General features: G+C 36.9%; 1 protein-coding gene across 2 annotated transcripts in view; it reads left to right on the plus strand.

Annotated features, from left to right (window-relative positions):
- LOC120539285 (copper chaperone for superoxide dismutase-like) overlaps positions 1-13,721 on the plus strand; it is a 35,561-nt gene that overhangs the window by 3,978 nt on the left and 17,862 nt on the right. For both annotated transcript variants that reach the window (XR_005635583.1, XM_039769211.1), the window contains exons 3-5: positions 447-584; positions 8,622-8,799; positions 11,473-11,533. Coding sequence is in view for 1 of the 2 variants with exons in the window: in XM_039769211.1 (XP_039625145.1) it covers positions 447-584; positions 8,622-8,799; positions 11,473-11,533 (377 nt within the window). In the remaining variant the exon portion in view is untranslated. The remainder of the gene's footprint in view (positions 1-446; positions 585-8,621; positions 8,800-11,472; positions 11,534-13,721) is intronic.

Below are 13,721 nucleotides of genomic sequence, written 5' to 3' on the forward strand. Positions count from 1 at the left end.
ATCATATTATTTTTTACTTTGTTCATTGTTGTTGTTATTTTTTTATTTTGTAGTAAAATATGTTTTGCTAGTGTCCTCACCAGTTTTAAAATATCTTTCATATAATGTTGAGTATTAATACATGTACTTGCTGAGATTGACTTTCAGTTTAGCTATAGCACCATGCTTTTTTCCTAAACTGAAAGTTAATATTAGCAAACATTCTGTCTTTAAATGTTGTACCATTGAATAAAAAATAAAGGTTTGCTAATGCATTTTTGTAGTAATATATAACATTTTTTTCTAAAGGAGTCATCTATATCCAGCATCGTATTGTGTTGACCTAACAAAAGGATAAACAATATAAGTACCAGATGAATAATACATCTCTGCTGAAAGAAAATGTGTGAGTCTCCTTTTTTAAAATTATAGTATATGAGATGTGACAAGCTCATTACTTTGTGTAGGAATCCATTCTGTGGACACTGACTTGGAGAAGCAGACGGTGGTTGTGGACTGCACGTTGCCATCTCAGCAGGTCCAGGACCTAATTGAGAACAGCGGACGGCGGGCTGTGCTGAAAGGAATGGGGTCTTTAGTTGAAGGTGAGTCTGATGTTTATTGAACATCTGAAACAAATAGAGAAGAACAGTGCAGTTTATATTATGAAGAGTTTGAGGCATTTTAATGTTATTTTAAGTTTAAACTAAAGGGGAACCCAATTTAAAGATTTCAGGCCTAGATTTCTAAGAAACCACATTTCCAGCTTGCCTAATAGACACTTGATTCCTTGTTTGAAGTCATCAGTATTCTGAATGATTCATCACAAAGATGTTGGTAGAGTGAATCATTTTTGCTTCCGAGTCAGCTATGATGATGTAATTTACTTTCCAGGACAGTGTGACATGTACAAATTCAGTGTCTGAATGACTGATATAATTTTAACTGTACTGTGCTCTCTTTTTCACCATTACACATTTACAAAAATGTGTTGGAGAAATCTTAAAAACAGTAAACTTGTTTGTTTAAGGAGAAACCATCTTTTTTAATTAGGGGACACTTAGATCAAAGGCAATAAATCATTTTAAAATCAGCATGTTTATGGGAGGAATAGCACAAATTATAAAGCATAAAAAGTAAGGAACTTGTGCCAAACAAAGCTGAAGTTGCTTGTTCTTTGTAAAGAGAACTACCATCCATACTTGCCCCACTGTGTCTCCACCACCCAAACCTTTGTATGATTCAACCCTAGGAGTCTACCTGGGCTGCACTTTCTTGCATCTTTTTTCCAGAAACTGAAATTGTCCTTTTGTCATTTATATCTACAAAAATAAAGTCTATGCTTGCCCTATTTCTAAGATAAATCCAGAAGTGTCCCCCTCTTCCCTTCTATATATCAAAGTTGTACCTTTTCTCGTTTTCCACTTAACATTAAAGTTTCCCTGGTTCTTCTTCTATCTTAATCCTGAAGTCTTCCTTGTTTTTCTTTCAATACACAGTAAAAGTTTTTCATTGATAGTTTTTTTTGTGGTCAGGGTAATCTAAGGCCCAGGCAACTCCTTCTCTAGAGTGGCATTTACCCAACATGTTTTTCTGTTGGTAGTGCAACTTCTTATGTGCTATTCTAAGGTTTTCATACAGGAAAGCAAAAACGATTTCCTTCTTCCCTAGATTGCTTCATTCTTGTGCATATTCATCAGTTTTCAGTGATGTAAGTCCCAAATACAAATACATCTATGAAGAGCAAAAAATGTTGCATAATTTACATATCCTGATACTACAAAAATATCTATTTTTTCCCAAACCTAAGAACACTTTTCAGTTATTGTGTTACCTGACTAAGAGAGCTGATCTATACTAATAAAAGGCAAAGCCCTCACTGACTCACTGACTGACTCATTACTAATTCTCCAACTTCCCGTGTAGGTAGAAGGCTGAAATTTGGCAGGCTCATTCCTTACAGTTTACTTACAAAAGTTGGACAAGTTTCATTTCGAAATTCTACGCGTAATGGTCATAACTGGAACCTATTTTTCTCCATATACTGTAATGGACATTAGCTCGATGGCCATGGGGAGCGGAGCTGCGTGTGACATCATCACGTCCTCCACGTAATCACGTGAACTGACTGTGACCGCAGTACGTAGAGAAGAAGGAAGAGCTCCCAAAGAGCACTGAAGAAAAACGCCAAATACTTTATTCACGAGATACAAGTTTAATGAGAAGACACGAGGTACAAACGAGACTTTGGATCACTTTGTAACGGAGTTAAAATTGCTGTAGCGAGAAACTTTTAAGTGGTGGGTCTTAGCTAACATTAAATAAAGCCGTGGACATCACGAGATAGCACAGGCACAGCTCAGAAGCTTCGATGCATGTACTCCGAACGGCTCACGTGAACTGACTATGAATGCAGTACGCAGAGAAAGCAAGACCTCTAAAGAGCGCGGAGAATTTTGATCACATGAACGTGTCTGCAAAAAGTGGCGTTTCCTGCACTGCAAAAATACTACAAAAGTCGAGCAGCCGGCGCGCGCCCGCGTGCGTAGCTGTGCTGGCCTTTGAGACGCTGACTGCGCCTCTGCCTTAAGTGAAAGTAAACACTTTTAATTTTTTTCCTCCTTCCCATGAGCTATAGCCCAGACAACTGTAAACACGGGATCCCATTTCTAGATCGCGGCAAACTAATTATTATGGATTATTATTAGGATTATGAAGACACACACAGGAGTGCCATCCCGGCCAGTTAATGGCAGGGCCGTCTCTCCAGTCTACACGAGACCCACTGCGACGCTCATATCGTCAGCAAAGACCTCTCTCTACACTATATAAAAGAAAAAGGCAAGTTTCCTTTCTTTACACCTTTTTCCTTTTATCCCAAACCAAAGCCTTTCTCTTAACACTGCAGAGGACACAAAAATGATTTTCTTTTAATTGCTGGTAATGCCGGTAAGGCACATTACCACAGGCATAAATTTGGACGTTCACATCGAAAATGTAATTTCTATACCACAGCCGTCGTTTAGCGCCTTTCAAAAGGGATCAACTACCAAGAGATGATCCATATAAATTTTAGCTGCTGTTAGTACTACTTACCTGTTATGTTATACCGGCTTTAAAATGTAGCTTACCCGAAACCACTCCAGTGGTGCTCAATGTATGTTTACTTTTTAAAACATTAATGTTTTACTGTTTAATAACTTATAGACTACATTTTATTTTTTTCCCTTGCAGTCAGTGAGCGAGGCCAATGGGTGATCAGTTATATATATATATATATATATATATATATATATATATATATATACTCAGCCAAAAAAGAAACGTCCCTTTTTCAGGACTGTGTATTTCAACAATAATGTTTTAAAAATCCAAATAACTTTACAGATCTTCATTGTAAAGGATTTAAACTATGTTTTCTATGCATGTTCAATTAACCATAATCAATTAATTAATATGCACCTGTGGAATGGTCGTTAAGACCTTAACAGCTTACAGAAAGTAGGCATTTAAGGTCACAGTTCTAAAAACGCAGGACACTAAAGAGACTTGTCTACCAACTGTGATAAACACCCAAAGAAAGATGCCCAGGGTCCCTGCTCATCTGCGTGAACGTGCATTAGGCATGCTGCAGGGAGGCATGAGGACTGCTGATGTGGCTAGGGCAATAAATTGCCATGTCCGCACTGTGAGACGCCTAAGACAGAGCTACAGGGAGACAGGAAGGACAGCTGATCATCCTCGCAGTGGAAGACCGAGTGTAACAACACCTGCACAGGATCGGTACATCCGAATATCACACCTGCGTGACAGGTACAGGATGGCCACAACAACTGCCCGAGTCACACCAGGAACACACAATCCCTCTATCAGTGCTCAGACTGTCCGCAATAGGCTGAGAGAGGCTGGACTGAGGGCTTGTAGGCCTGTTGTGTAAGGCAGGTCCTTACCAGACATCACCAGCAACAACGCTGCCTATGGGCACAAACCCACCTTCGCTGGACCAGACAGGAGTGGCAAAAAGTGCTCTTGACTGATGAGTCACGGTTTTGTCTCACCAGGGGTGATGGACGGATTCGTGTTTATCGTCGAAGGAATGAGTGTTACACCGAGGCCTGTACCCTGGAGCGGGATCGATTTGGATCGATGGCTAGGGCCATTCCCCCCAGAAATGTCCAGAAACTTGCAGGTGCCTTGGTGGAAGAGTGGGGTAACATCTCACAGCAAGAACTGACAAATCTGGTCCAGTCCATGAGGAGGAGATGCACTGCAGTACTTCAAGTAGCTGGTGGCCACACCAGATACTGACTGGTACTTTTGATTTTGAGCCTCCCTTCATTCAGGGACAAATTGTGAAACATTTTTAGTTTATGTCTTATGGTGTTGACTCTTTTAGTGTTCATACAAATATTTACACATTAAATTTACTGAAAGTAAAAACAGTTTAAAGTCAGAGGACGTTTCTTTTTTTGCTGAGTGTATATATATATATATATATATATATATATATATATATATATATACAGTAATCCTCCTCGATCGCTGGGTTGCTCCAGAACCCCCCGCGATAGGTGAAAATCCGTGAAGTAGAAACCATATGTTTGTATGGTTATTTTTATATATTTTAAGCCCTTATAAACTCTCCCACACTGTTAACATTATTAGAGCCCTCTAGACATGAAATAACACCCTTTAGTCAAAAGTTTAAACTGGGCTCCATGACAAGACAGAGATGACAGTTGTTTCTCACAATTAAAAGAATGCAAACATATCTTCTCTTCAAAGGAGCGCCGTCAGGAGCAGAGAATGTCAGAGAGAGCGAGAGAGAGTGCGTGACAGAAAAGCAAACAATCAAAAAATCAATACGTGCTGTTGGGGTTTTAAGTAAACGCACCGCGATAAAGCAGCTGCAAAGAAGGGAGCAATGTGAAGGTAGTCTTTCAGCATTTTTAGAGTAGCGTTCGTATCTTCTAGGCAAACAACCTCTGTGCAAACAGCCCTTCTGCTCATACCCCCTCTGTAAGGAGCAGAGAACGTCAGAGAGAGTCCGAGAAAAGCAAACAATCAAGCACCGCTTGGGAAGCACATCACATATCATTGAGTTTTATTTAATACGTAATACATGCTCTGATTGGGTAGCTTCTAAGCCATCCGCCAATAGCGTCCCTTGTATGAAATCAACTGGGCAAACAAACTGAGGAAGCATGTACTTTACATTAAAAGACCCATTGTCCGCAGAAATCCACGAACCAGCGAAAAATCCGTGATATATATTTAGATATGCTTACATTTAAAATCCACGATGGATTATATATATATATATATATATATATATATATATATATATATATATATATATATATACATATACCTGTATATGTGTATATGTAGATATGTATATAGATATGTATATATATATGAAGATATGTATGTGTGTATATATATATATATATATATATGTATGTGTGTATATATATGTAGACTCAAACCGATTATGACAGCAGCAATCCAAGCTGTGAGAAAACACTAAAAAGGAGGTGTGCCAGACGTCGTGGTACATTTTCTGATGCAGCTAGACGAAACAACTTCGTGACGCTGCCGCCAAATACACAGAACAATTACTTTGACAATCATGTTAAGTTATTTTTAAAATGTTTTCTTTTTCATAACTTCTTTAACACACGAGTTCTCTGCTGCAAAGCGTGGGTGTTTTGCTATATATATATATATATATATATATATATATATATGACAGCAACACTCATAACAGTGACAAAACAATTACATTGACAATCATGTTACGTTATTTTCTTTACTTCTTTAACACACTACTACACTTATAAATCCAACATAGTGTCAATAGCATATGAATTCGGATTAGTGTTTCTGAACAACATCTCCTAATAGTATCATAGATAAACATAATTAGTTGTACCACTGACCACTATTATGACAGCAGACAGAACCAAACTGACTATGTATTGTGGTTTTACTTTTAAACCTACGAAAAATAATATATAGTATACAGTAAATTGTCTAACCATCCAACTAAATTCTCAAGTATATATAGTAAAATGCTACTATTAGTAGTATCAAAGTCTATACTTAAATCAAAAAGTATGAAAGTGGTATTTTCAGCATTAGAGGATATTAAGATGGCATTTTCAAAACAAGTGTTTGCATCTGGATGAACAAACTCCCAGGAAATATGTTCTTTAAACCCTGCCCTGCTTAAGCCGCTGAGCCACTGTGTTGTGCTCTGAGACTAGACTGAAAGGGTTTAATCAAATTATTAGAATTTAAGTAATTGATGAGCTGGAGGTTATAACACGCTCAAGAATGTTTGACCGAAAAGGTAAATGAGAGACCGAAAATTGTTTGTCCGCATCATGACCATACTTTTTTTTAACACAGAAGGGTTTTTAAAAGTGGCTGTCACAAAGCCGATGTCAAGGTATCTATCTATCTATCTATCTATCTATCTATCTATCTATCTATCTATCTATCTATCTATCTATCTAATTTTACTACGGAAAAATTGGAGAAATTTTTCACAGGCTTCAGTAGAGGAGGTAATTGGGCCAGATGCAGTTTGAAGTATTTTATTAACTACAGAGAACATCATGGTCATTTTCTATTATTCTGCCATAATGTGTGCTCTTGGCTGCAGTTAGTGAATCCCTGTAAGCTCTTTGATGGCTAGAAAAAGCCTGGATATGCACATTGAGACCAGCCTTACACAACATTCTCTCCAGGCGTAGGCCAGCTGCTTTCATAGACCATAATTCTGAATTATACCATGGGGCTGAACGCTTAAAGGAAGCTGCCTTATGTTTTAATGGCCTAAAAGTGTATCATGGCCTCTAATAAATACATTTTCAAGCTTCTGTACATTTACTTTTTTTTTTTGCATTTAGAAAGTTAGCTGGTGTCCATGTCTAAACAGTAAGGTTTTACATTATTTAATGTTCCTTTTGTTTACAGAAGTCCTAAATTAACAAGATAGCAGACTGACTGACTTGTCAACTCTGTTTTAATTTTAGCAAGTTGCACATTTTTACATCTGAATACTTAATACCACTTACCATTCTTATTTTATTTTCTTATATTGGAATAAAATACACCCTGACCCCTAATATTTTGTTTAAATCAAATTGAAGGAAGAATACTGCATTAAAAAATTCAATGTTGGCCCTAGTGTGTGCTTGGTGTGGGTGTGTTTGTGTGCGTCCTGCGGTGGGTTGGCACCCTGCCCAGGATTGGTTCCTGCCTTGTGCCCTGTGTTGGCTGGGATTGGCTCCAGCAGACCCCCGTGACCCTGTATTCGGATTCAGCGGGTTAGAAAATGGATGGATGGATGTATTTTCAATGTATTTTTTATTTATTCCAAAACATTTTTAACAGAATTATTATATGAAAAGGATGCTCATAACCTGCGGTGGGCTGGCGCTCTGCCTGGGTTTTATTTCCTGCCTTGCACCCTGTGTTGGCTGGGATTGGCTCCAGCAGACCCCCATAACAACTATTCAACTCCAGTTTTGTCTTGTCTATCCAGAGTACATTGCATTGTATGGTCTGATCTTTGTTAGAATTTCTCAGGATGCCCACTCTTGGAAAGAGAGATAACACTTGAATTTCCTCCATTTTGAAATAATTGCTGACAGTTAACAATGATGAAGAAATTGTTTGGAAATGGCTTTGTAACTTCCTTTAATGACAAACACCAGTAACTGGTTCCCTGAAATCATAGAAACTGTCTTCTGTTCTGTCTATGATATCACTACAGACCTGAACCCTCTTTGCTAAACTGTCAAAGGATTTTGCTTTTATATAAATGTGGTTCTGATTATTAGCTTTAGCTTCTTGGTTAATTTTGTTTTGTTAAACAAATAATAGTTTGTTGTTTGTCATGTGAGGTTAGATGTATCTTCAACTTGTCAGAGACTAGATGATTCTCATCTACTGTACTATAAAATTGAAAAGGATATATTTCCTTTTTCCATTCAACTTTATGTTAGTTATTGGTTAGCCAAGTTAAAAATGTTCTGTTAACAACAAGGCATATCCATGGATAATTTATTTAACAATATTCCATTAGCTAAATGTGTGCTGTGAGGTTTTGGAATGTTGAGGAGGCTAGGAAAGATACCGCTAATGCCCATTTTTTAGTCTTAATTAATCTTAAGTAAAGAGATTTATTTAGGGAAGCAGCTGCACAATGTTCAGGCTTTTTGTTTTACAATGGGCAGATATACAATACTGTTATCTAGCTGTGTCATAATGGTAATGATAACCCTGAAATAATATGCAAGACTAAATACATATTAAGTACATATAGCAGTCATAATATCATATTCTCTGAGAAATGTTTTTTGGTGGTACAGTCAAGAACATATGGAATAGGCTGTTTTTGATCTCATCTTGGATCTGTTGTAAGGACAACATGTTTTCACTTTTTTAGTAAACATAATGCTGTAACATTTCATTAAAACATTTGGTAGTTTCAAATAAAGTGCAGCTACATTTTACATGCCTGTAATACTGTATTTTAACTATTATAGAAAAAAATAGCAGTATTTGGCAGGTGCAAATTATGTTTCTAGAATGGGAATGCCTGACACATTATCTCTTTGCTCGTTTAGCACATCTGGGAGCAGCTGTGGCAATGATGTCAGGGCAAAATCAAGTGCAAGGTGTGGTGCGCTTTCTTCAGGTTACGGAGGATTGCTGTCTAATTGAGGGGACCATAGATGGACTGGAACCAGGGCTTCATGGGCTTCATGTACATGAATTTGGAGACCTCACCAACAATTGTCACAGGTACTACCAGCACTAATTTTCCATTTTACTGGTCTGAGAGTTTGTTTTTTCTGTTTTTCTCAGCACAATATTTAGCACTTTGCCACATCAGTAAGAAAGACGTTGACAAAATGAAGTATTTTTTTTAGTTCTGTTAGCTAGGATTGTGATTTGTCAACTACAAAAATTGTAAATAAAGAAAATTGTTTGCCCGTGCCTTATGTAATTATGTAATTTAGCTAGTAAGTTATAAGTGATGTCTGCAATCATACTGCAATCACATGCACATTTTTAGAAAGAAATGCGGTTCCAATTTCAAATTCTTCTTTCAAAACACAGCTGCTAAAGTCATTATAATGAGTACAAAAGAAAGATTGTCATTGATTCATATTACTGAATTATTTTTTTCATCTTCAAACTTACTGTGCAACAACAATTAAAACTTTAGAATCTTGTGAATTTTGCTTGAGGTTTGCTAATTGTCACTGTATTCACCTGGGTTTTATTTAGAGGCATATTGTCAGGTGTAATGAAAAGTCTAAATTGGTCACAATTGACTGATGTCATATTTCAAGTGGGGGCGGCACGGTGGCGCAGTGTTAGCGCTGCTGCCTTGCAGTTAGGAGACCCGGGTTCGCTTCCCGGGTCCTCCCTGCGTGGAGTTTGCATGTTCTCCCCGTGTCTCCGTGGGTTTCCTCCGTGAACTCCAGTTTCCTCCCACAGTCCAAAGACATGCAGGTTAGGTGGATTGGTGATTCTAAATTGTCCCTAGTGTGTGCTTGGTGTGTCGGTGTGTGTGTCCTGCGGTGGGTTGGTGCCCTGCCCAGGATTCCTATGTCTTTGGACAGGGAAATAAGTGATTTTTTACTCAAATACTTAAGTACAAAGCCAAATTGATGCAGGTTTCACATGATAATGTAACATCCTTAAACACACTTAATCACATCATGGTATTTACGATTATTATGTGACCTGGACAAACCACACATTTGTGTCCTTTATATGCCAAGTATCTACCTATCATTTTTGCCTGGTATCACCTGATCAGGAGCATTTAGTTAATAGCTACATGCTAATAATAACATATGAAAATTACTGTTTTATTCAACTTACAGTATACATTTAATTCTATTTTAAACATGTGAATGCTGTAAAAGAAAAAAATAACTATGACAGATTTGTTCAACTATATTCTTTTAAGTATTTCTTTTCAGCTTAAAGTACAGAAAGTTATGTTTTGAAAATAATCTAGCAGGACCAATCTTATTGCAAGGGGCACTTAACACCCGCACCTAATTTCACCTGTCAGACCAACACACGTCTGTCATGTGTATGGGGGGACGACAGTACTTTATGAAAATCCATCCAAACTTCATAAAGACAGTGTCCCAGTCAAAACTGAAACTTGTGATCCTAAAAGTGGGAGACACCATAAGCCATTATGTCAATACTACACATTTTCCTTATCTGCAGGTCACATTACATATTTGTAGTGCTACTGTTGTGATTTTTTTAATGATTTTTATGTAGAAATATACCTAATAGGTTTGTTTTCTCTTGTAACCATTTTCTTATTAGTACTACTGTTTCAGCTTCATAAAAATCCATCCATCCATTATCCAACCCGCTAAATCCTAACTACAGGGTCACGGGGGGTCTGCTGGAGCCAATCCCAGCCAACACAGGGCGCAAGGAAGGAAACAAACCCTGGGCAGGGCGCCAGCCCACCGCAGTCATAAAAGTCCATGGATCAAATTAAAAACATTTTTGACATTTGTAGCATATGTACACTTATGCTTAAGAAATGTTGTCATTGAGAAAGTAAACCATGATTACATTTGGAGTAGCTTTATTCTTTGTGTACAAAAAATGGAAGAATTCACCAAACTTACCTACATCTTATAATATTTAGGAAACATAATTCTGTGTTTTGTTTTTAGCATTTTAATGTATGCATGATCAGTAAACCTTTCTGAAATCACTATGACCATCTTCTATGCTTATGTAGTTTGATCAGTACTGCTATTTGTCTATTATTTCAAAAAATCTTACTTATATTTTTTGTGCACAAAATCAGTGTAAACCATTGAAATGAGAGTGTAGGCCATTCTGGCATGTTTTTTTATATTTTGTTGTCAGTACTGATATGCTACACTACTGATTCAGAGTGCTTTTTAATGTTGGAGTTAGTTACAATGGCCTTTCGACTGTAATGTGAACATTGAGTTAAGCATTTAAAAGACAATCAACAAGAGTAATATGGGAATGTGAATTGGGAGAGTTTCAGAAGTGTTAACTCAGTGCATACTATAGTGTTTATATTTAAAACTAATGCTGTTTAATGTTATGTACGTAAATATTGATTGCTGTACTTCAGGTTGTTTTTGACTGGATGAGTAGGAGCTTATAAAGCTCAGTGCATTTAGCATGTTATTTTACAGGTGTTGGTTGCTCATTGTTTTTACAAGAATAATTGCTGAACAGTTCAAAAAACTTCTTTAGTTGTGGATATTGTTCAGTAGGAGTTACTAGCTGGGCAACCTTTATTGTTTTGATTTATGTCATTAATATAACTATTAAGAATTATGTATTAACCTAATTTTATTCTCAGTTTTGGTTTAGTTGATGAAATACATATAGCAGAAATTTAGGAATATATAAAGAAAAATAATATTTAACATTGTTTTTGTTCAGCTGTGGTGAGCATTATAATCCCTTTGGAAAGAACCATGGTGGACAGAAAGACCTTGAAAAGGTAAACATTTTCTTTTTTGTTCCACACTTTCTACAACATTCTTTTCTATATACTTGTGTTGAATACATCCACAGTACGATGGTACTTTTTTATTGGTACCAATCATAATTTCGTCAGGTGCATTTATTGTTAAAAATATTTCAAAGCTTAAGAGAATAAATTAGAAGTAATATTCACTTTGTAACCTTGTTCTTTCATACTAGAAATGTGTATTAGTAACATTGTAAATTCCTATTTATATGTCTACAGTTTCATTCTATGTACAGTAGTTAATAAAAACTTGTATTCCATGTTCCCCTTGGTGGTGAATGTACTTATACTGGGGCAACTCAATGGACCACTTGTTTTTTCCAGTACATCTACTCCCCCAATGCCTAAAAGTAACACTTATGTCATGGTGGGTACAAGTCATTTGCCAGTTTGTCCTCTGCTGATGATATCTACAAGTCAAGTGTGGCAGTCTTGTCTGAAAATATACTAAGATGTTCAGCTTAATAATTGCTAGGAGATATCATACATCTTAGTATATAAAAAGATCTGAATGTAAACGGACCTTCATATAAACAACAACAAAAAAGAGTTTGAAAACATCAGAGTTTGGAATTGATGAATACTGTCAGTTGCCATAATAATCAAATTCAGGCACTGAAATGCCATGTTGCATCTCTGACTTCCTCAATAACAAACTCTGAGGAGAGGAATCAAATAACTAATGCCCACAATGTAGGAAATAAAAAAATGCACAGAATGGTAACCAAACAAAATGATCGGAAAAGCTGTAGTAAGTTATATTTTCAAGACTGGATAATTTCTTGTTTGTGGTGGAAAGATTTCACAGAATACATAACAGAAATTCTTTACATCCAAGGTTGCTGTAATCATGAGGTTTGTTAAGTATGTTTATTATAAAATGGTTCTTAGAGAGGGCTGGGAAAACCCTTATCTGTTTTAGAATATCAGTAAATTCATCTGTTCCCTGACATTTTGTCCAATAGCAACTCAAGACATGAATGCATGAACCCCTGTAATGAATAGTTTGTGAAGAGGGGATGTAATTTGTTTTGTGCCCAGTACATCTTAGAGTGCACTACACCAGCAATTATTTCATTTGTCATAAAAAAGCTGTTCTTTCATGGCTTTATTTCCCATTACTTATGCTCCTTGGCATTAGCAGGAAGTTAATTTTTTTTTCTTTTACATCATATTTTTTTTTTTTTTTGGAAACCCTCCACCAAAATTGATTATTTCTTTTTGCTGTTAACTCTGACCCCATAAATGATTCTGCATTTGCCTGGATAGTTTTTAATGTCACAATAAGAAGTTCTACAGTTGGTATATTAGCAATTTGGCTCCAAAAGGCAAGAAATCTCTGAACTTGAATCGCAGCTACAGTATTATCATTAGAGTAAATACTATGTCCCAGACCAGACTGGAATTTAAATTCTTTTCTTCTCCAAAGGGAACAGTTTTGAGGTCTTCTACATGAAGAAAAGATATGTGTCTAGAGTAGTGCTGGATTGACAATAAAATTTTGACTTCGGTATCGGTACCAGCTTTTGAACCTCAGTACTGGTAATTAAATTATACTAAAGCAAATAATGTATAACTCCCTATAATAACTCCCCAAGGTTGTACAATTGCAAGCCTACCCAGTACTCCACACAAACGCATAATCGTGCCCTTCCCTATATTGTTACATGTTACAGTTTCCCTTTGAATTCTATTGTGCATCGAAACTTGTTATTCCCAGCAGAGTCCGCAGTGCCTCAGAGAGAAGGAGGGGGAGGAATGGGGAGGTTATAATGGTTTCTCCACCTCAGAGTCTAAGTGCGTCAAAGGGGAGGGAGTTGTTTAGGGAGATTGTCTCACACTGAATCTGTAGCTCACCCCAATGCCTTGCAACAACAAGCAGTGGTTCCCATATGGGTTCTCTAATTCTATGTGATAGAAACTGGGGCATCAGCGAGCCCCAAAACCCTAACAGAAACACACACAGATATTGAGTGTTTATTCAGCACAATGCCTCCAAAAGCAACAAAAGCACAATAATCTCTCTCTCTCTCTTTCTCTCTCTGTAAATCCTCTCACCACTGCACTACCGTCTTCCAGTCTAGTGTATAATGCACACATTTAGAGACTACTACAATTCCTTATATTCTACTGAGTTTAAAGAAGACAGAACACAATC

The sequence above is a fragment of the Polypterus senegalus genome, chromosome 11, assembly GCF_016835505.1.
Source record: "Polypterus senegalus isolate Bchr_013 chromosome 11, ASM1683550v1, whole genome shotgun sequence".
Lineage (NCBI taxonomy): Eukaryota > Metazoa > Chordata > Cladistia > Polypteriformes > Polypteridae > Polypterus > Polypterus senegalus.